At 40.2% G+C, this 21,737-nt stretch overlaps 1 protein-coding gene across 2 annotated transcripts in view; it reads right to left on the reverse strand.

Moving 5' to 3' along the window:
• SEPTIN8 (septin 8) overlaps positions 1 to 18,210 on the reverse strand; it is a 76,240-nt gene extending 58,030 nt beyond the window's left edge. The window contains exon 1 of one of the 2 annotated variants that reach the window (XM_039351046.1): positions 17,846 to 18,210. In XM_039351046.1, the coding sequence (XP_039206980.1) occupies positions 17,846 to 17,875 (30 nt within the window). In that variant the 5' untranslated portion in view covers positions 17,876 to 18,210. The remainder of the gene's footprint in view (positions 1 to 17,845) is intronic. The other variant, XM_039351053.1, reaches the window with a different exon arrangement.
• Between the last annotated feature and the right edge of the window lie 3,527 nt (positions 18,211 to 21,737).

Raw genomic sequence — 21,737 nt, forward strand, 5'->3', positions numbered from 1 at the left:
TGGTGGGATTCACATTATTTCATGACTCTGTTGAAAGTGACACCTCAATTTTATGACACCAGAAAAGAGAAAAGACAACCCTGGAACCCATTTGCTTGACACACTGGTTTTCAATACAGAATTCCCCCAAACAGCTACTGCATTTGAAGAAAACATGAAATTATGTGAATCCCCACCATTATCTTCAGGTACAGGTGAAGCTAATTAGGCTTCAATTGCTATACACAGCCATATTTCTTTTGACACCCATTGGGCTTTGGGAGGGCTTAAACATGCAGCTGGAAACCAAGAAAGAAAAGAATGAAAGACATTTCCTCCAGAATGACCTTAAAGCATGAGAGAGTTCACAATTTCAGCAGGACCAGAATTTCATTCCCCAAATAAGAATACCCTGGGGAAAAAAAAACAGCCTAAAAAAAGGTCAAAGCAGTAATGCTAACAAGCCCCTGCTCAAGAAACATCTAAAGAGGTATCCTCAACCTGCACTCCGAGATGCAGTTCTCCTCAGCACTGGAAAAATATCATCCTAATACATCACAAAAGTCTGAAATTTTGGACTTCAAATCAGAAGAGCCATGTTTGGCTTAGAGCTGGATGAGACAAATTCCAGGGAATGTAATGCTTAAGCCCCAGGCCTTCAGTGGAACGGCCTTTCTTCAAGGAATGCATTTGTGAGATTTATCCTTATGGAATTTATCCTTATGGAAACTGTGTGTGGAGTGTGTGGACCAAAAAGGAAAACATACTTTCAGGCTGAGGAAGAAGATAAAGTCTTCCCAGCTCAATTTTTAAAATCCATCCAGTCTTGGCCAGTATGGCTAATGACAAAGAACTGAGGGACCTGTTGCCCAAAATACCTACAGCAGAGGTCCCCAACCTTTTGGGCACCAGGGACCGATGCTATGGAAAAAGATTTTTCTATGGACCAGAGGGGATGTGGTTTTGAATACTGCCTGCATCCCGGGGATAGAGTTTTGTTTGTTTGTGCAGCCAGCTTGCTAGCATGCAAACTGGTTCTGGTCCATGGGCCGGGAGTTGGGGGTTGGGGACCCCTGACCTACAGGATCCCTTGTCTATGTGCAGCAGATACTCAGTCATCTAGGTTCTAGTTATCCCAACAGTGCTTTTTCAAAAGGCAACTGATTTCTTTTTTTTTTCCTGGAAGACATTTCACTTCTCATTCAAGAAGCTTCTTCGGTTCACTGTTCAATGAAACTGAAGAAGCTTCTTGAATGAGAAGTGAAACATCTTCCAGGAAAAACAAAAAAAGTCCAGTTGTCTTTTTATAAAGCACCTTTGGTATAGGGTCCCTTCTCTATCTACTATATTACTGTACATTTGTCCAAAAGGGGTAAGGGTCCTTATATCCTGTGATAGGCAATACTTTTCAGGTCAAAGGCTACAATTCAGTCTCTCAATTGGTTAATAAAAGTGCAGAAAACCCTCCAATGAAGGAAGGGACAATATCCTATCAAAATTTGGTTGGAGATGTTATGAGTGGAAACAGGATTGTACTAGAGTGCACTCCTATTCCTCTTCCTATTTTAACCTAAAAATCATGCCATCCAGATTCTATTTTGCTGCTGAATTTAAACAACATGATTGCAAAATGCTGTTTATTCAAATTCTGTAGCACATGTAAGCACAAACAGTTCTGCATAAGAAATGGTTGTGCTCTGCTTTCAGGTTTTTATACACCAGCTGCAAGGGGCCCAAAGCTTTAAGAGCCATGGTGACACAGTGGTCAGAATGTAGTACTGCAGGCTAATTGTGCTGACTGCCAGTTGCCAGCAGTTCCGCAGTTCGAGTCTCACTGGATCAAGGTTGACTCAGCCCTCCATCCTTCTGAGGCAGTAAAATGAGGACCCAGGTATGCTGACTCTATAAACTGCTTGGTCACAAACTTGATGCTCAATGCATCTTTGGATACCCCCAACTTTCCTAGGAATAACAGAATCATAACTCAAGTGGCCTGCTTGTTTTTATCCCCTGCACTCTAGTAATGTGGTTTTTCATGTTTACTTTGCACAGTTCTGATGACTGAAGAATTCACAGAATGCCTAACCAAACAAATTGAAAGGCATTCAGTGCATATAAAAAAATGAAATAGTACGGCCATTAAGATGAAGCTGATATGCGTGTCAGATCAGGGTCACCAGTCAAAGAGAACGCTGGGGGTGTGGGGGAGGAGTACAAAAATGTTCTCCCATGGTGACCATATCCTGTCTGAGCAGAAAATTCAGCAGAAGGGATAGTAGGAGGTGTTTTGTTTTTTTTTAAAGTGAGTAAAGCAATGAGGTAGCAGTAAAAACAACAACTCCAAGAAGGCAAGCCAAACAAGCTGTAATCCTCAAGGTCACAAAGAAAACCAAGACAAGTTAATCAGAGATCTGGAAAGATACAGAAATGATGCTGTCTTCTGGCTTAACTTTGGCTACTGGAAAGCTTTATCCTGAAAATCTCAAACAACCAACGTAACCTGCTACACTCAACTTGTTCTGAGCAGCACTGGTGATTTTAGAACTGCTTGTGAAAATATGAACATTCCTAGCATTGCCCTTGCTGTAGAAAAGGTGTGGCTACTTTGGTGAAAAACAGGGGCTCTGCTGACGCTTGCATGCATTCTGGAGCGTCTTGTTTATTTATCCATTCATCCATCCAATTTATATGTCCACCCATTTCAACAAGTGACTCTGGCTGACAGACAGAATTACAATGAAATAAAAACAATTACTAACGTTACAAAAGTTACAATCCAAAGCAGCGGAGAAGCATCAAACCCAAATTGTTAACACAATCAAGAAGCAGCTATGTCTAAACTAAAGTTTACCATGTCTAAAGCTAAGGCACCCATTAGCCTTGTTCAGAATTGAGGGCTAACTGAGGCAACCACAGTTTGACAGGAAAATCATTACTACCATTAAAATTCACTGCAATGTGATCCTTTTGCAACTTCCAACACATTCAACTTGGCACCACCACTGCTCCCTTAGCCCAGACTTAAAATCTAAATGTGCAAATCATGGGCTTATAGAGATCCATTCTTTTCTAATCCCTGTGCTGGAGCCTGGACTCATGGTTTCAAGAAACATCTAAAGCAGGGATCCCCAATGACTGGGCTATGGCCTAGTAGTGTCAGGTTGCAGCCCATTGGGAACTGAGCCACACAAGCAGCAGATGAGCGCACAAGCAGGTGAATTATATTTGTGTAAGCGGCACATGTGCACATGAAACCATCCTCTCTCCTCTACCCCCGCCCCCTCTGTCACGACCACCGGTCCACAGAGATGGAAAGATTGGGGATTGCTGATCTAAAGCAGGGCTTTTCAACCAGTGGTGCGGGTACCACCTGTGGTACATTGGCACCTGGCAGGTGGTACTCGACCATCTTAGAAAAGTGGTAGTGGGGGAGGGGAATGAGCTGAACCGGTGGCAGCACCGCACAAGCCTGAGCGAGAGATGGCTGGAGCTGCAGGGCTGTCAGGGCTGAGCAGAAGCGCCAGGATCAGCGCTTTCCAGCTGGAGCTCAGCGCTGATCCTGGTGTTTCTGCTGAGCCCTGAAGAAGCACCAATCAGTTGAAATGTTGCAGCATCTCCAGGGTCTTGTGATTTACATTCAGATGCTTGGCAACTGATTCATATTTATGATGGTCACAGTGTCCCAGGGTCATGTGAAGTGACCAAAACCTGCTGCAACCACCCAGCAGACGGGGGGAATAAAGACCAAACACCCCCCACCCCACCCCCGCTGCCAATCCTCAACAGAAATGTTCACAACAATGGAAACCTCAGACAGGAGGAAGAGCGTGGCCGGGTGGGCAGGCAGGTGTCTTGCTCGGCTGTGCCTTGGGGGCACTTTTTTCAGTGCCATTGTAACTTCCAACAGTCACTAAACAAACTGTTGTAAGTCGAGGACTACCTGTACTTCATCACTTTTTTCCTTTTTTTTGTCATCAAATTTTTGACACCTTGCTAGGCGACTGGTGGTACTCGGATGGTACAATGGGTACCACTTGAAAAGCCCTGATCTAAAGCATTCCCTATATTCTAATCCTCCTATGATGCAAATGATTCAGAATGTGGCAGTGCAGGTAACCTGGGAGGTTTCTTGTTATGCCCGTTTGACCCCCTCCCCCTGCTCTGGGGGTCTTGGTAGACCACACATTAAACATGATCCACCAATGTGCCCTAGCTGCCAAAACAGCCAATGCAATTTTGGGCTGCATCAACAGGGGTACAATGCCAAGATAACAGGAAGTGACAGTATTGCTCCATGCCACACTGCTCAGATTACCCCTAGAATACTGTGTCCCATTCTGATCCTCACATTTATGACTGGTTGCAGCACTGCATGGTCACAGGACTGCGATCCTTCTGATGTTAAACCGGCAAAAAAGAACATCCATTTGGTTTACTTAACAACTGCGTTATTTGCTAAATGACCGTGTGATTTGCTTAATAATTGTGGTGATTCGCTTAATAGCCACTGCAAAAAATGTTGTAAGATGAGGTCACCTGAGTGCCTCAACTTATCACCGCAACGACGTATGACTGAATTTCCAGTCCTAATTTTGGTTGTAAGCTGAGAACTACCTGTCGGGTTTGTTTGTTTTTTGAATTCACTGAGGTTCTTTTCTGCAATGGGGAAACTGTGCATTTTCATTTTGTTCAAGTAATAGCTGTCCAATCTGGTTTCCCACATCTGCTTCTGTTTGACATTTCTGATGAAACTCAGACAGCCTATCTCAAAACAACAGGCTCATCCCGCTCCCCCGCCTCCTTCTATAACCCCACATCTGCCACTTACTCACACTCCACTGCAGAGAAAAACAATAGTTTCCTTTCCTCGTTGACTAATCTAACATTCCTGACTACTGCCTATGACTGTGATGTTTGATAAAGGAATACATCAAAATATACTTGCATTCTCCTTCCAATGAAAATTTATTTTTCTTCCCTTTCAGTCATGTCCGATTCTCAAGAGTTTGCTTGGACGTGGTGTCAAATGAGATGGGGACATGTTCATCTTCACAATTACTAGTGCAATCCCTTCTATATATGGTTTACCTTTGCATGTGACTCAGAAACTTCAGCTCATTCAAATTTTAGCCAGGCTAATCTCATTGGTATCCCATTGCACTCCCTTCGATACAACTAATCTAGAGAGCGAACTCTTCTGTATGATCCTCAGGGCTTATTCAGTCCCACGAGGGGGTCTACCCACAGCTGCTCCCACCAGCTTGTCTGACAGCAACTCAACACTAGTCCTTCTGTGCAGCGGCTCCTAAGCTGTGCAATGCATTTTTAGAAATAAGAGGACAGGTTTAGTGGCTTTTTTTTTTAAAAAAAAAAAAAAGCTCTACATTGATTATTTTTGTGGCCAGCTAGTGTTTAATAATTTGAATTATTTCAATTGTTTAATCTTTGTTGAGAAGGTTTGTAACAACTACCAACAGACAAGTAGCCATTAATTTAGAAATATATTAACAATAAATGATTCCAAGATTACAGGAGATTTTGATTCATCCATACATTCCTGGTTTACCCTAAGACAGTGGTGGCGAACCTATGGCATGGGTGCCAGAGGTGGCATTCAGAGCCCTCTCTGTGGGCACGCGCACCATTGCCTCAGTACTAGGCCTTCAGCTGGGTTTTATAAAACCTTTTCATTTTAGGCCTCCGCCGCCATGTGCAAAAAAAAAAATTCAGTCAATTTCAACTTCTCGCGGGAAAAAAAAGATCTTGCAAAGTTGGAATTGATTGATTGAACTTTTTAGTCCCATCCAGTCTGCCGTTATAACCGCAGCCACGCCCAGCCAACGGGCCACGCCCAGCCAATGGGCCACACCCACCTAGCACTCAATGATGCATAAGTGGGTTTTCGGTTGCAGTTTGGGCACTCAGTCTCTAAAAGGTTCGCCATCACTGCCCTAAGAGCTAATTATTTCTATTGCACTAAACTTTTCTTTCTGTCTTAATCCTTACCTGTCTATTTCAATATATATATATATATGCCATGGTGAGAAAAATCTACCCTACAGCTTTCTCAACTGCTTTAGGCTTCCCTTCCCTCTTTCCCTTCCTTCCTTGTATCTTTTATAAGGTAACAAATATGAAAAGCCAGTTCTAAGGCAATCAAAAGGGGGGAAAAAAATCACATCCATCAACTTTCCCACACCAACCCTCACAGAAGATTTCACAGTTGTGGTCCGTTTTGAAATGAGAGCACAGTAGCATATAACCAGTTCTCACACTCACAGCATCAGATGTTTGTAAGATTGTTGAACTTTTTTTAAAAAAAAAAAATAACTTCTTTATTTGCCAAGGGCTTACTGTCATCTCAAAGCTTTACAGTATGATTATGCAGCTAGCTAATGTTTTCAAGTTCTGTGTTGAAATTATTCACATTATCCAACACCAGTTATCAGCTTCTTATCATTCCTTCGCTTACATTTTTGCATTCAGCCAAGAGGGTGGGCGGATGGTGGGAATGAGATGACAGATTTGGAAGCAAAGGGAACTTTCCCCAAATCGCTCAACATGCCTCTCCTGACCCCACTGTGTCTAAAATGTTTCAGACAAGCCAGCAGTTAACAAGGAAGGACAAAATATTCACCAAGGACCTCCACTTTAGCAAGTCTCTTTCACGCATGCATAACAGGGTCGTTTCCGGCAAACAAGTTTTGACAGGATCCTATCAAGAGGAGGAAAATAGTTGTGCCTTCCACACAAAACCACCCTACGTAAATCACACACAGCGGATGCCCAGAAGGATTCCCTTGTCGTGTCTTCCAAGGTTCCAACCATAGCACTAAAGAATGGAAACCCAAGTAGTCCTCGACTTACGATCACAATTGAACTCAAAATTTCTGTCGTTAAGCAAGACATGCATTAAAGCAGTTTTGCCCCATTTTACGATCTTTCTTGTCACAGTTGTTAAGTGAACGTGGCTTCCCCTTTTAGTTTGCTTCCCGGGAGGCCACAAAAGGTGATGAGCCTGGAGCACTGCAACTACCATAAATACATGCCAGTTGCCAATCATCCAAAAGTTTGATCTCATGACCATGGGGTCATGCAATGGTCATAAGTGTGAAAAATGGTCAGTGCCATTGCAACTTCAGATAGTCACTAAATGAATGGTTGTAAATCAAGGACTACCAGTAGACGCTAAGCCAACAGAATCTGAACTCATTTTTTTAAAAAGGATATCAATAATCCAGTTACACCAACAAAATGTCTATGGAGATTCTCAGTCATCCAGGTCACAGTTGTCATCAACTGGACTTTTTTTTTCTTGAAAATGTTTTACTTCTCATCCAAGAAGCCTCTTCAGTTCTGACTGAAAAAGCTTCTCGGATGAATCAGAAGTCATCCAAAACAAGATCCAGTTGCCTTTTGAAAAAGCACCTTTGGGTGTTACACCAGCAGTGCATATATGCTCAGGTAAGATAATCTTTTAAAGATTTTCTGAAACTTCAAAGAAAAAGGAAAAGGGTCAAACTGAGAATAAACACTACAGGACAGTGATTTTTTTTTTAAAAAAACTATATTTATTTTCAGTGCTTGCACTGCATAGTTCCCTGCTATTACTGAAGAGTAGGTAATTCACACTGGATACTTACAACTGAATGTTGTAAAGGAATGACTCAGCTTTTGTTTTTCAGGACATCATACATTGCTATTTTCTAGGTCACACAGAACTGCTAAAGGACCTGTTATTTTGAGAATGTACTGTGTTTTCAACAGCATTTTTAATGCTTGAGAGACTCAATACTGTATACCCCATGAAAACTTCCTTACAAGAATATAATAAATACAATAAATGTAAATAGCATGGACAACCATTTCTTAGATTAAAAAAAAAACAGGACATTGCTCTCTCTCCATCTCTCTCTCTCTCTGTCTTTCTCTGTCTCTCTCCTCAGTGGTCAGCTAAGGAGTTTTCAGTACATTAAAATTGGTAAATTGAGGTTTTCAACCTCATTCAAATTGAGAAATTGAGGTTTGCAGCATCACATATTCTGCAATGCTAGGTATGTTTTCTAAGAAGTTCTATTAAACTCAAAGAGCTTTATTTTCTAAATCAGTTCAATTCTGCACTGCACATATATATTCTCTATATTAAACAGTAAAATAATAAATTATTAACCAATAAATAGCATATAATATGTTCATACCGACAAAGATCAGTATCGTGCATATGAGAATAACTAGCCAAGAAAAGAAAGAAATCCAGAGTTTTCACTCAAAGCACAGGTTTACCAGATTGTCATATTTTGGACACATTATGCAAAGACTTCACTTTCTGAGGAAACATGACAGAAAAGCAAAGAAGAGAACAATCAGCAGGAAGGGAGATGGAGCTGATTGCAGTGTCAACAGGTGCACCACTAGAAGATCTGTAGGGTCAGGTTGGAGACAACCAACTATTCTGGAACTCTATCTACATAGTCACTCAGAGTCGACACTGACTTGATAGGGCATAATCATGTAAGTTCACGAGTCATGTATAAAGTGAAAAAGTCAAAGGATAAGGACATATAGGAATCCTATAGAAAGCATACATTTATTTTATATGTTGCATTGCTAACCCCTAAGAAGCCACAATGGAAATTAAAGACTAAGCCATCCCATCAACATACTCACATGGTGCAGATGCTCCTTAGAATATCCAGATAGTAAATTCAATGCTTTTATACCAGAAGGAATATTATCACCCTCCAATCCAGTATGAACTGAAATCAAAGTTATCGTGAAGTCTTCTACTAAATGCCCTAACATGCTTATTTCAGAAAATTATTGTATTGTCCATCTACAGTGGATAGACAACCAAGAACAGTTAAATCCAAGAGTGAAATTTTTAATACTGTGAATAAGTTCCATAGAATTTTATGACAACAACAAGTATTATTATTATTATTATTATTATTATTAATATTATTATTATTATTATTATTATTATTATTATTATTATTATTACTATAACATTGGAAGGGTCCTTGGAGGTCTTCTAGTTTAACTACCTGGTCAGGCAGGAAACCCTATACCATTTCAGACAAATGGTTGTCCAGTCTCTTCTTAAAAACTTCCAGTGTTGGAGCATTAACAGCTTCTGGAGGCAAGTTGTTCCACTGGTTAATTGTTCTAACTCTTCTCTGTACTCTTTCTAGAGTCTCAACATCTTTTTTACATCGTGGTGACCAAAACTGGATGCAGTATTCCAAGTGTAGCCTTACAAAGGCGTTATAAAGTGATATTAACACTTCATGTGATCTTGATTCTATCCCTCTGTTAATGCAGCCTAGCACTATGTTGGCTTTTTTGGCAGCTGCAGCATACTGCTGGCTCATATTTAAGTGATTGTCCACTAGGACTCCAAGATCCCTCTCACAGTTACTAGTACTGAGCCAGGTACCACCTATACTGTACTGTACATTTGGTTTTTCTTGCAAGGTTCTAAATATAGAACCTTGCTTTTTTCACCACTGAATTTCATTTTGTTAGATAGCACCCAATGTTCAAGTTTGTCAAGATCCTCCTGTATCTTAAGCCTATCTTCTAGAGCAGGGGTTCTCAACCTTGGCAACTTTAAGACTTGTGGATTTCAACTCCCAGAATTCCTCAGCCAGCAATTCCCAATTCTGGGAATTGAAGTCCACAAGTCTTAAAGTTGCCAAGGTTGAGAACCCCTGTTCTAGAGGGTTGGTTATTCCTGCCAGCTTGGTGTTATCTGCAAATTTGATGAGCTCCCCATCTATCCTCTCATCCAAATCATTGATGAAGATGTTGAAGAGCACTGGGCCCAGAACAGAGCCCTGGGGCACCCCACTACACACTTCCTTCCATGTGTAGATGCAGTGCCATTGAGGACCACAAGCTGAGTACAGCCAGTCAGCCAGCTAGGAATCCATCTGGTGGTGATGCTGTCTAACCCAGATTTTTCTCTCTTATCAAGTAATAGATTATAGCCTACTTTATCAAATGCCTTACTGAAGTCCAGTAAATTATATCCACAACATTCCTCTGGCTCATTAATTTTATCACCCGGTCAAAGAATGCAATAAGATTTGCAATAGAATGCAATGCATGTGTACTTGCACCTGAAGGCAGGACAAGAAGCAACTGATGGAAACTAACCAAAGAGAAAAACAACCTAGAACTAAGGAGAAATTTTCTGACAGTTAGAACAATTAACCAATGGAACAACCTGCCTCCAGAAGCGGTGAATGCTCCAACACTGGAAGTTTTTAAGAAGAGACTGGACAGCCATTTGTCTGAAATGGTGTAGGATTTCCTGCCTGAGCAGGGGGTTGGACTAGATGACCTCCAAGGTCCCTTCCAACTTTATTATTATTATATTATTACTTCTTACACATGTTCATAATTTCACTGTTTACTCAAGAATCAAAACTGATCCTCAGCTGAGAAGAGGTTATTTGAATTACCCATAACAGATTATGGATTTTTTTTTTTTAGTGAAGGCTCTCAGCCTAAGGAGCTCTCTCAACTTTATTTTAATAATTGTAAATAAGTGAAAATCTTTTAAAATTACCTTTTACCATCTTGGCATGCAAGCAAAGAGAAAACTCAAGATTCCAAATCTTTCAATGAAAGGTACAGCACAACCTTTTGTTTTGTTCAGCTGAAAGTCCCATGAAGGTCAACATGATTTCCAAACATACAGTAGTGGCCAAAATTGTGGAAACCTTTTGGGAAAAGTGTATTTTTGAGGTTTGATGGCTAATAACACCACTTTTTTTGGAGTATATATCAATAGAAAGATAATTTAATCAAGAATGTAATGAAACGTAGTTTGTTCAATTATCTGTACTGTATTCTATGAAAAGTTATAGCCAAATAACCAGAAAAAGGAAGCACAACTTTCTTAGGTTGATATCAGGTAGCTTTCCTTCATCTAATTGTAGCCAATGAGCATGAGTGTTTAGAAAGCCAATCAGATGTCATCTTGTTTTGGCAATGAGCCAATCAAATCACAGTAGGATTCAGTTTTTGATGTCATGTCATGATGTCAGCTGAAAGGAGGGCATTTGTCAGTGTGTTATGTGATCGCTATCAAGTTGGTTGGGGTTTTTTCTGTTCTTTCATTTAGTGAGCTTGTAAAACATAATAAAATTAAAGTAATGGTGCAAAGAGTTGACTAGTTGCCCAGAAAGTGATATAAAATAGTATTATTAAGTAAACAAGGCTACAGTTATAAAAAAAATTATAAGAAAAAATGGTGGAAACTTAACCAAAGGTGGCATTTCTATTGTACACTTTTCCCAAAAGGTTTCCACAATTTTGGCCACTACTGTAAGTAGGAAGACAAGCATAGTTTTTTTTAAGAATATATATAGCAGAAAAAAACAACCAGCAATCATAGATAGATAGATAGACAGACAGACAGACAGACAGACAGACAAATAGATGGATGAGAGAAATTTTTGCTCCCTCCAATAGAAAGACAATGTTAAAAATCATGCTTTATTTCAAACTTGCTAGGGAGATTATTAGTTGGCCAAATCACTAATTGGTATTGATGTAATCTGGAGGCCAGCAACACACAGTTTCATCCAAAACATCCTACTGTGCTTCTAAAATATTTCATAACAAGGTCAGGGGGATAGGAAAGACTGCTATACCTATATGCTATTTTAATGGCTACATTACACATATAGTTTACATCAGTAAATAAGACGACTTCAGAAGAATTATATTTTCATAATTTTACCATCACTAACCTATTATCAAGAAAGACAGTATCTTCAAGCAGGGGTACTTGGTCTTTTGAGACAGTCCTTGAAGGACAAGGGCATGGTTTGTTGGAATCTAAAATCTCCACAGGGATCAAGTTTTAGAGTCCCCAGTCTTTGCACAGAGCTTTAGTCAAAATTTGTTACAATTAAATAGCCAGATGCCATCAATTCATTTGCTACTTTGTTCTTTCAACAGAAATTGTAAAAAAAAACACCAAGTTAACACTAGTTCTGTGTTCTCCCCAAGGCTGCACATTCTTACTCAGAAAACTTTGAAGGTACAAAAAGAAACCATATTTATGAGGGTAAAAAAAAGAAAGAAAAACTCAATACTATTTGGAGGGAAAAATGTTAATTCATGGAACTGTTTCCATTATTGCTTTATCTTAGAATGTTTACCTTTAATTGTTCATTATTCAAATTCCTTCAAAACTTAATGATAAAGTATAAGTTTTTGAACACCACCAATCACCTATACAGTTCAGTATATGGGAGTAATTATACAGTACATACTACCCTGCATGCTTTAGCTGTTCTAAATATTTTTAGATTTTTTTTAAAAAAATAATCTCAACTTGAGCAATACTTTTTGTCTCTTTGTTACATTTTCAACTTCAAGTACTTCTAACATATGCATGGAAATAATTTTTCTCTGAGTTAGAAATATCACAAACATGTGAGCAAGCTTTCAAGGCACCAAAAGCAAAACTGTAAAAAAAATACTATTTTTGTCTTTCTTATTTAAAAACTAATGTCTTTTTTAACTAATGTCTTTTTTAAGACTTGTGACATATCACTTTAGACAAATTTTGCAAGGGAATTTGACCAAATGGCTTGTACATTCTCTTCCTGACTTTTTATCAAAAAAGAAACCAATTCAATATCGATACAGAACAACCATTTCCAGTATCTGTCAAAAACAGATTCAGATTTGGCCTTCAATGTAGTAAAGATAGATAACCTTTATTGTCATTTTTTACTGTGGGCACAATGGCACACATTAAAAATGAAATTTAGTTGCTTAGTCTCAAAGTGTACACATACATAACACACATTTAAACATCCTATATACAACATATGTATAGACCTACACTCTTACATATACATAACATATAAATATTAATCACTGTCCATCTTGAATACATAATGGAAGGAGGAAGCTTGAGAGTTCACAAGGTTAATACTATATGGAACAAAACTGTGATTGAATCTGGATGTTCTCCTTCAGATACCACGGAGCGTCCTCCCAGAAGGTAACAAGGAAAACAGGTCATGACGAGGATGTGTCGTATCCCAAACAATCTTACGGACTCTGCTCAAGCAACGATTCTGTGCTATGTCCTGGATGGGAGGGAGGGAATTGCCAATAATCTTTTCAGCCATCCTCACCACTCTCTGCACCGCCTTCCTGTCTGAAGCAGTGATGCTTCTAAACCAGAGTGTAATGCAATATGACAGGATGCTCTCGATCGTCCCTCTGTAGAGAGTGTACGGATAGGGGAAGGAAGATGTGCTTTTCTCATGCAATGCAGAAAATGCAGGTGCAGTTGTGCCTGCTTCATCAGTGTCACACTATTGAGCGACCATGCCAGCCTATTTGTTAACTGCACACCCAGGAATTTGATGCTGGTAACCAACTCCACAGGTGAATCATTAATGCACAGAGAAGTGTGGCTGTGCCTGCCTTTTCTGAAATCGACAATGATCTCTTTGGTTTTTCCAGTGTTTAAAACTAGGCTATTTTCCTTAACACCAGTTCACCAAGCCCTACACCTCCTTGCGGTAAGCACCCTCACTGTCATCATGAATAAGGTCCACTACTGTTGTATCATCTGCGAACTTCACAATATGGTTGGTGGCAAACCTAGCACAACAGTCATGGGTCAACAGGGTGAACAGCAGCAGACTTAGGATGCAGCCCTGAGAACCTGTGCTCAAGAAAATGGTGTTAGAAATATTTGTTCCAGCTCTCACATACTGAGGCCTGTTAGTAAGAAAATGAAGAATCCAGTTGCACAAAGGAGTGTTTAAGCCTAAAAGGCCCAGTTTGTCTACTAGATGGTGGGGAATGATTGTGTTAAATGCGGAACTGAAGTCGACAAACAACAAATGTGCATGAGTATTTATTTTATTTTATTTTTAAAATTTATAAGCCGCCCCACTCCCGAAGGACTCTGGGCGGCTAACAATAAAAAACACATAAAACATAACAAAACAAACAATACAAAGACAGTCATCCAGGGGTCAGGTTTTATAAACCCCAGGCCTGCCGGAAAAGCCAGGTCTTAAGTAGCTTACGGAAGACCAACAGGGTGGGAGCGGTCCTAATCTCCAGGGGGAGCTGGTTCCAAAGCGTGGGCGCCATCACAGAGAAGGCCCTCCTCCGCGGCCCCGCCAAATGGCACTGCTTGGCCGACGGGGCCTGAAGGAGGCCCAGCCTGTGGGATCTAACCGGACATAGGGAACTATGAGGTAGTAGTATTTCTTCAAGCTCAGCTGGAGAACAAAAGAAATAGCATCATCAGTAGAGTGATAAAATAATTATCTTAACTATATTGCAGGCTTGCAAAATCCAGAATTCTTTTAGCATATTGATAAATTCCATAAATGATATTACCAGCATATGTTTTTCTTTTTTCAAACATCAGGGAAAAAAATGCAAAACCTATTTTAAAATGTTCAGTTTTAAACACCTTAATTTTAGATCTTCATTTTTATGGCTGAAAGGACAGGTAGAAACAGGGATGTGCCACTGGGCACAGGAGTACCCTGCATATATATATATACTCCTAGTGACCATATGCCTCTAAAGTATTGATATCTTGAAGAGGAAAGCTTTATTTTTACTGACAATTTCATTTTTTCACATGGAACAGCCTATCTTGGATGCCTCCTTATCTATTTGACAATTGAGTAGGGATATTTTTTTTCAGACTCATCCAAACAATTGAATTGATTTTCCAAATCCTTCAGAATCACATCAGGTAAGAGCCAACTTTTCAACTGATGCCACTATTTGTTTCTTTAATATATTTTGAGCATGTTTAACCCTTCCCACAATCAATGTCGCTTCAAACCTTCTTGCTGTTTCTCAGTTTGGCTGGTTTACTGTTTGCATACATTAGATACTTGCAAGCATACACTGCAACTTATTATAAGAGTCATAATTTGTTTTGATATCCTTCTTGACTGCCTTGGGCCACTCCACCCTTCAAATCCATATGAATATCAAATACTGTAGAGAAGATATTAAAGTTATTTTCTCCCAAGGAACTCCACAGTACACAATACTGTTTCGGTTTCCATTAATAGATCTTATCAATCTAAGGCAGGCAATTCAGCAACAACTAGTGGAGAACTGCCATGGAAAATAATGTCTGAACAAGCAAACATGATGAAAACACAAATACATAACGCTTTAACAAAGGCTTAAAAGTATGTTTATGGTTAAAAGTATGTCATGAGTGACTTTGGGCCAGTCGCACTCTCTCAGCCCACATTACCTTACAGGATTGTTGTTGTGAGGAAAGGAGGAGGAAAGATATTAGATGTGTTTCCCGCCTTAAGTTATTTATAAAAATAAAAAGGTAGGGTACAAACCATCAAAGAGATAAATAAACATGAACGCAAGTTCTTATCCCAAGTCCTCTAAGAAGCCACTGCTTTAACATTCAAAATCTACCAGTATTCTAGTCAAAATTGATTCCCACAGTAGTTTCCCCTCATCTCAAGATGAATTTTTCAGATTTTGTTAACAAAATTCATTTAAAGAACTGGCATTTTGGGCAATTGCCAAAGGCAGAAGCCAACTTGCCAAATCCAAGCTGCTATTTGTGTGGTTGCCATAAACCAAAATGCATGTTTTTAATGACAGAGTTCCAATTAGCTACTGCCAAGGGATGTCAAAGAGAGATGTCTCCAGATGGGAGGAGAAAATCCTTGGGTGCAACAGCACAAGTTAAAAGGCACTGCAGGAAATCATGTAATTACTCAACTGAGCAGTCAGAAACTATACAAACTTACAGGCGATGCCAAATTCCTTTAACCAGAGTTTTCCACTGAGAGTTGTGTATTCACGCCTTATACAGTGTATTCAATATATGCAGGCAGCTGTACAATATGTATATAATATTCCAATTATTCTCAACAAGAGAGTTCTTTCACACTCAACATGTCAGTATACAGAATACGTTGCTCATTTTCCATCTGAGATCCTGAACACAGCCAGCCACAGTCTACTATGTGTTTTATGAATGTGCAAATCCAACCTTTAATTGAATTTACCACTCAGAGATATGCACAGGGCTGGCTTTGAAAGCCATTCCTTACTTCTGCCTTGTTGGGATGCCAACATTTACACAATTAAGGATTTGCTATGGCCAAAGACATCTGGCCACACAAACAAAACATTAGCTGTATTCTAGATAACATAATGGCACAGATAGAAGTCTGACAATCAGCTTGTAAAATTTAGTGAGAGAAATAGCTGTTTGTTTTACAAAGGACAAGCAGAATACTGAAAGATTAGAGAAAAATAAATATTCCATTCCTATGCAGAGCTACATAAAAAAGATTAGAAAGACATCCTGAATGCATTTGTTACTTGGAATGCACCACAATTATCAAGCTTCATTCACCCATACTGAGCGAGCTTTATCTTACCCAGTATATTGCAGATTTCTGAGAAATCATTTGAAGAAAGAAATGCTTAAAACAAGAAGAAAAATACTTGCAGCTAATACTCTCTGATCTGGTTTCCATACTCTTATCCTGAAATTGTTGCACCAAACGCAGGGGAAATATTTCATTAATAAAAAGTATCTTCATAGAAGCAATGGGCTTCTACAACTGAAGTAGTTGTTCAGGGGAATACATGCAGCATTATCAATTTATTTATAAAATCAAGTCCACGATGGATAAAATTCATCAAATAGAAAATTAATCTGGGTCCAATAACTCTACCTGAATACATTTAAAACCCAAGTACAACATAATCGAGTTCCCAAAATCAAATCTGAAAAAACATTGAATAACCAGTAAAATGTTAGATGTCCTTTAGTGTCATCTAGTGATTATTTAGGTTTTTTTTTTTCTGTAAACCAGCCTTAATCTGTAAGCAGGAAAGCTCAACAACTCTAGATATTGTTCATGCTACTACGGTAAATAGGTGGCATTAAATGCATAATCTCTCTCACCAAGGAGAAATCTCATTCATTCCATTACAGTGAAAGGTGGCTCACAATTAAACTCGGCTGCCTTTTACCAGTTGCACAAATTAGTTTCTGCTTTCAGTGGGGCTCCCTGGGGTGGATTGGGGTGAAAGAAATTCCTCTGCAGGTAACGTGACTTTATTTGATGTAAACATCTGAAGGACTGGGTAGTACATATGCTCACAATTACAGCTATTAGTATCGTTGCTGGAGCCCAACCAGTGATCTCCTACCACAGCAGAGCTATAAAAAAATATACTGCAAGGCAGAGTCCTTTGGGAAGCTCAGATTCCCAACAACTGGAGAGAAGAGGTGATGGGTGTCATCCTCACAGCTCAATATCTTCTTGGCCACCGGGACCAAATCTAACTAGAGCGTTTAGTCATGCATATGGACAAGATCCTCGGTGTTCAACTGCACACCTTGTTTCCACACACTCTTAAGTAAATTAGCAGACCTTCCACTCCTAGCTATTCCCCGGCAGGAGCCACCTTCCTGCCGCAAACACAAAACCGCATTTTATGGTAGGGGGGAAAGTAGCAACTACTCCCGGTTCAGGAGTGCGCTTAGGTGAAAGCGCTTTCGCAAGAGAAGGCGACTCCCTTTCAGCTCAGCTCTAACGCTGGCTTGGCCCCGCAAGACTCTCTCAAGCAAAGAGACCAGAGCCCGGGCACAGGGACAGAGATCTACGCCTCCTCCTCCACTTTACCCAGGCGATTGCCCGATCCACCAACGAAACGGACGGGCTGCTCCAAACCCATCAAGCTCTTTCCAACGCCGGGCGAATGCGAGCGCGCACATAGCCTCTGCCTTCCTCCTAATGCCAGCGGGAGGAGAGGGGTGGGGTGGGGGGACAGACAGCGCAGTCTTGTTACTCACAGAAAATCGATCCAAGTCCGTGGCAGCCATAGCCGAGCACCTCCGGAGGTCAGGGGCCAGGAGTTCCTTCTCAGGCGCTAGCTAGAGCAAGTCGCCTCGTCCCAAACCTGTCTCCTCTTTCGATTGATGCAACTGAATGAATCCAATATGGCCACTTCCTGGAAACTCCCCCTGTTCGGCTGGGGAGAACGCAGACGCGGCCCGCCTCTTGGCGCCCGGGGCTCCCAGCCGTGGGCAAAGCCAAGTAGGGCGCTCTTTGGAAGGAGCCCCCGTGAGCCCCTCCGGTTGGAGAAGTCTCCCCGGAGCGGCGAGAAAAAAGCACCACGTTACTTGCACCTATCCGGCATTCCACAGAAGGAATGCTGGGAACGATCGCCCTTTGCTTGTCTCGATTCCAGGCGGATTTGGGCAATCTCGTTTGGCGGCTCTGTGCGGATATACGTGTGTAAAAGAGCTATTAAAAAATAACATCAATTTATAAAGATAATGCTCTAGTATCATGCATTTTAGTATAGCATCATCGCTTTGCAATAGCTCTGTAAATAAAGTCTGTTGTTCCTCAACTTTATGTCAGAGTGCAGGGGTCCAGAGAGCTGATAAGTTGCTTAATTTAAAAGTAAGCTTCATTGGGATATAACAGAAATGGGCAACAGATTTTGGGAGACAACCCTTGCTGGTAACATACAAAGGAGAACGTTTTTGAAAGCAGGTGAGGCCTGAAAAAAAAATAGAAAAAGCATCTTGGAAAATCCAAAAACATCTGAAAGAAAGATCTTCCAGATCAAGAAACAAAGTGGCACATTCTAAAGCTATATACTTTTGAATATGGGGCTCACAAGGATAGTGTGGTGACTATGGGTCATAAGCTGTTGTCTAGGACTGCAAACCTGATTCTGTTTAATCACTGTATCACAAGTCAACAGTTTTGTGGGTTCATAGAGACATTTTATTGCAGTTGTTTTAAAATTTTATTCAACCTTATCTCCAAAATAAGCCTCCGATGCTGCAATTCTATGCTCATTTATTTGTTGTTGTTAATTGCGAAGTCGTGTCCGACCCATCGCGACCCCATGGACAACGTTCCTCCAGGTCTTCCTGTCCTCTACCATCTTCTGGAGTCCATTTAAGTTCACACCTACTGCTTCAGTGACTCCATCCAGCCACCTCATTCTCTGTCGTCCCCTTCTTCTATTGCCCTCAATCTTTCCCAGCATTAGGCCCTTCTCCAGTGAGTCCTTCCTTCTCATTAGGTGGCCAAAGTATTTGAGTTTCAACTTCAGGATCTGGCCTTCTAAAGAGCAGTTGGGGTTGATCTCTTCTAGGACTGGCCAGTTTGAACGCCTTGCAGTCCAAGGGACTTGCAGGAGTCTTCTCATTTATTTAGGAGTGAGCTAAGTAGAACATTCCCAAAAAGACATTTATAGTATCATTTATTTATTTTTTTTTATTTATATTTTTATGTTCCTCAAAAAATTCAAGGTGCTGGTAGCTTCTCTTTCCCCAGACATTTTAACTTCATAATAAGTACATGTGATAGATTAAGATATACCCTCTAGGCTAGTATCATCCAGTGAATGTTGTATCTGAGCAGAGATTTAAAATCAGAGTCATGCCAAGTAGGAACACCTAGTTAAACTTGGCTGATTTCCAAAATGCATCAAAGATGTACTATGCTAGTATTTGGATGAGAAACCACCTGGAAGCCCAGCATTACAAACTAGACTTAAAGAAGCTGAAGGCAAACATCACCATGTTGCTATCAAGAGAATAGGAGCATATTCCCACAACTTTCAGGAGTCTAGTCAATCTGAAGGAGATGCCATTGTAATTTCCTCAGTCTTACCCTAGCAACCCAACCATGGTGCAGTGCTGATTGTATGTCCCTAAAGGCACATCTTAAAAACTGCAGTGAGAATTATTTTCCATCTGTATCTTGGGCCTTTGGGTTTTATTGTTGCAGTTTCTTTGTTGACTGCTCAATTCAAATAAATAGCCCAATGCTTGAGAGAGGCAGATGTTCAAGGATGTCAATGAAGCCACATTGCTCCATTACTGCATAAGGTGTTGTGTCTCAGCACCTCCTTTAATTGTAGTAGTTTCTAGAGCAGGGTAGGCAACCTTAGCTCTTTTATGACTGGTGGACTTCAATTCCCAAAATTCCTGAGCCAGCCAAGCTGCCTCAGGAATTCTGGGAGTTGAAGTCCACCATCATAAAAGAGCCAAGGTTGCCTAGCCCTATTCTAGAGTGTTCTTTTCAGTCCTGGCATGACATTTTGCTTCCCTAGCATAGAAAAAGAAAAATGATGGATGCATTGATGAAATCAACAAGAGTCCACCTTGAATCAAAAAGGACTTTACTTCTATCTTCATACAGATAGTCCTTGGGGCTGGAACTTACATCACTAAATGATGCAGATGTTAAGTGAGTCCTCATGTGACCGGACTGATTTTATAACTATTGTTGTCACAGTTATTAAGCAAATCATATATTTGTTAAGTGAAACCAGCTTCCCCCACTGATTTTGCTTCTTTTTACTTTTTTTTCCATGCTGTTTTAACTTCTGGCGGTTGCTAAATGAATGATTATGAGCCAAAGGCTACCTGTAGCTCCAGAATACAGGGAGTCCTTGACTTATGACTACAATGGAGCCCAACATTTCTGTTGCTAAGTGAGACAGTTGTTAAGTGAATTCTACCTGTTATAATCTTTCCTTCCACAGTTGTTAAGTGAATCGCTGCAATTGTCACACGGTTGTTACCGTGAATCTGACTTCCCCATTGACTTTGCTTGTCAGACGGTCACAAAAAGGGATCATCTGACTCCGGGTCACTGCAGCCATCATAAATATGAGTCAGTTGCCAAGTGTCTGAATTTTCATCACGTGACCATGGGGATGCAGTCATGTGGAAAATAGTCATAAGTCACTTTTTTCAGAGCCATTGTAACTTCGAACCATCACTAAATGAACTGTTGTAATTTGAGGACTAGCTGTATATCAGATTCATTATTACACAATTAAAGATCGGGACACAATATGCATATTCATTTTTTTTACTCTGCCACAATGTAAAATGCCATTTTTATTTTTGTGTCATTGTATGTTTTACTTATGTTTTTCCTTCTTTTGGGATGCTTTTCATTTGTTGCACAATAATACATTCTGCAGTTAAAACTGCAATATCAATAAATACATTTGCTAGAGTCTCCTAAAATATTTATGCCTTATTTTCCTTTATTCACAAGATTTAGGAATTGCTTCCTTATTTTTCTTGCCCGTGTATATTCAAACAGGAACTATAGTTGTATTCAAGACAATAATGGCTTATCCCCTCATAGTGATTCTGCTGGTCTAATCTGGAATGAACAAGGTATCTCAAAGCACATCATTTGAAGATGACCAGTCTTTCCATCATCCTGATATCTCACAATTAAAAGGCATCCAGGATTTAGAGGCTGTTTAGACTGTTTTAGCATGCAGGACATCATATTCATGTATTTGTATTCATATGGGTACATTTGTGAGGCTTTCTTGAACCCAGCACTGTCCACCCAACACCTGGAACCAATATATGTGACACAGAGATGCCTCAGCCAAACAATGAGGAGTGCTCAGCCCATTTTTTGCACATTTCCATGCTCCAAAACACCAACCCCCCTTTTCCCCTGTCAAAAGAGTGAGGCAGAGCATATGTTTCACCAAATTCTAGCCCCTTTACCAAATCCTGACATTCAGCTATAGATGAGAATAATAAGAACAGGGAGGTTTCTGGCATGTTAGCACTAAAATCAGCATGTTTAAAATCTAATTTGCAGCCTTCTTGGGCTAACATTATATCTGAATAACAGAAAGTAAAATGAAAAGAATTAAGAGTGTGGTATGCATATAACTTG

This window comes from Crotalus tigris, unplaced genomic scaffold (assembly GCF_016545835.1).
Source record: "Crotalus tigris isolate CLP2741 ecotype Arizona unplaced genomic scaffold, ASM1654583v1 scf7180000017568.12009008, whole genome shotgun sequence".
In the NCBI taxonomy this organism is placed as follows: domain Eukaryota; kingdom Metazoa; phylum Chordata; class Lepidosauria; order Squamata; family Viperidae; genus Crotalus; species Crotalus tigris.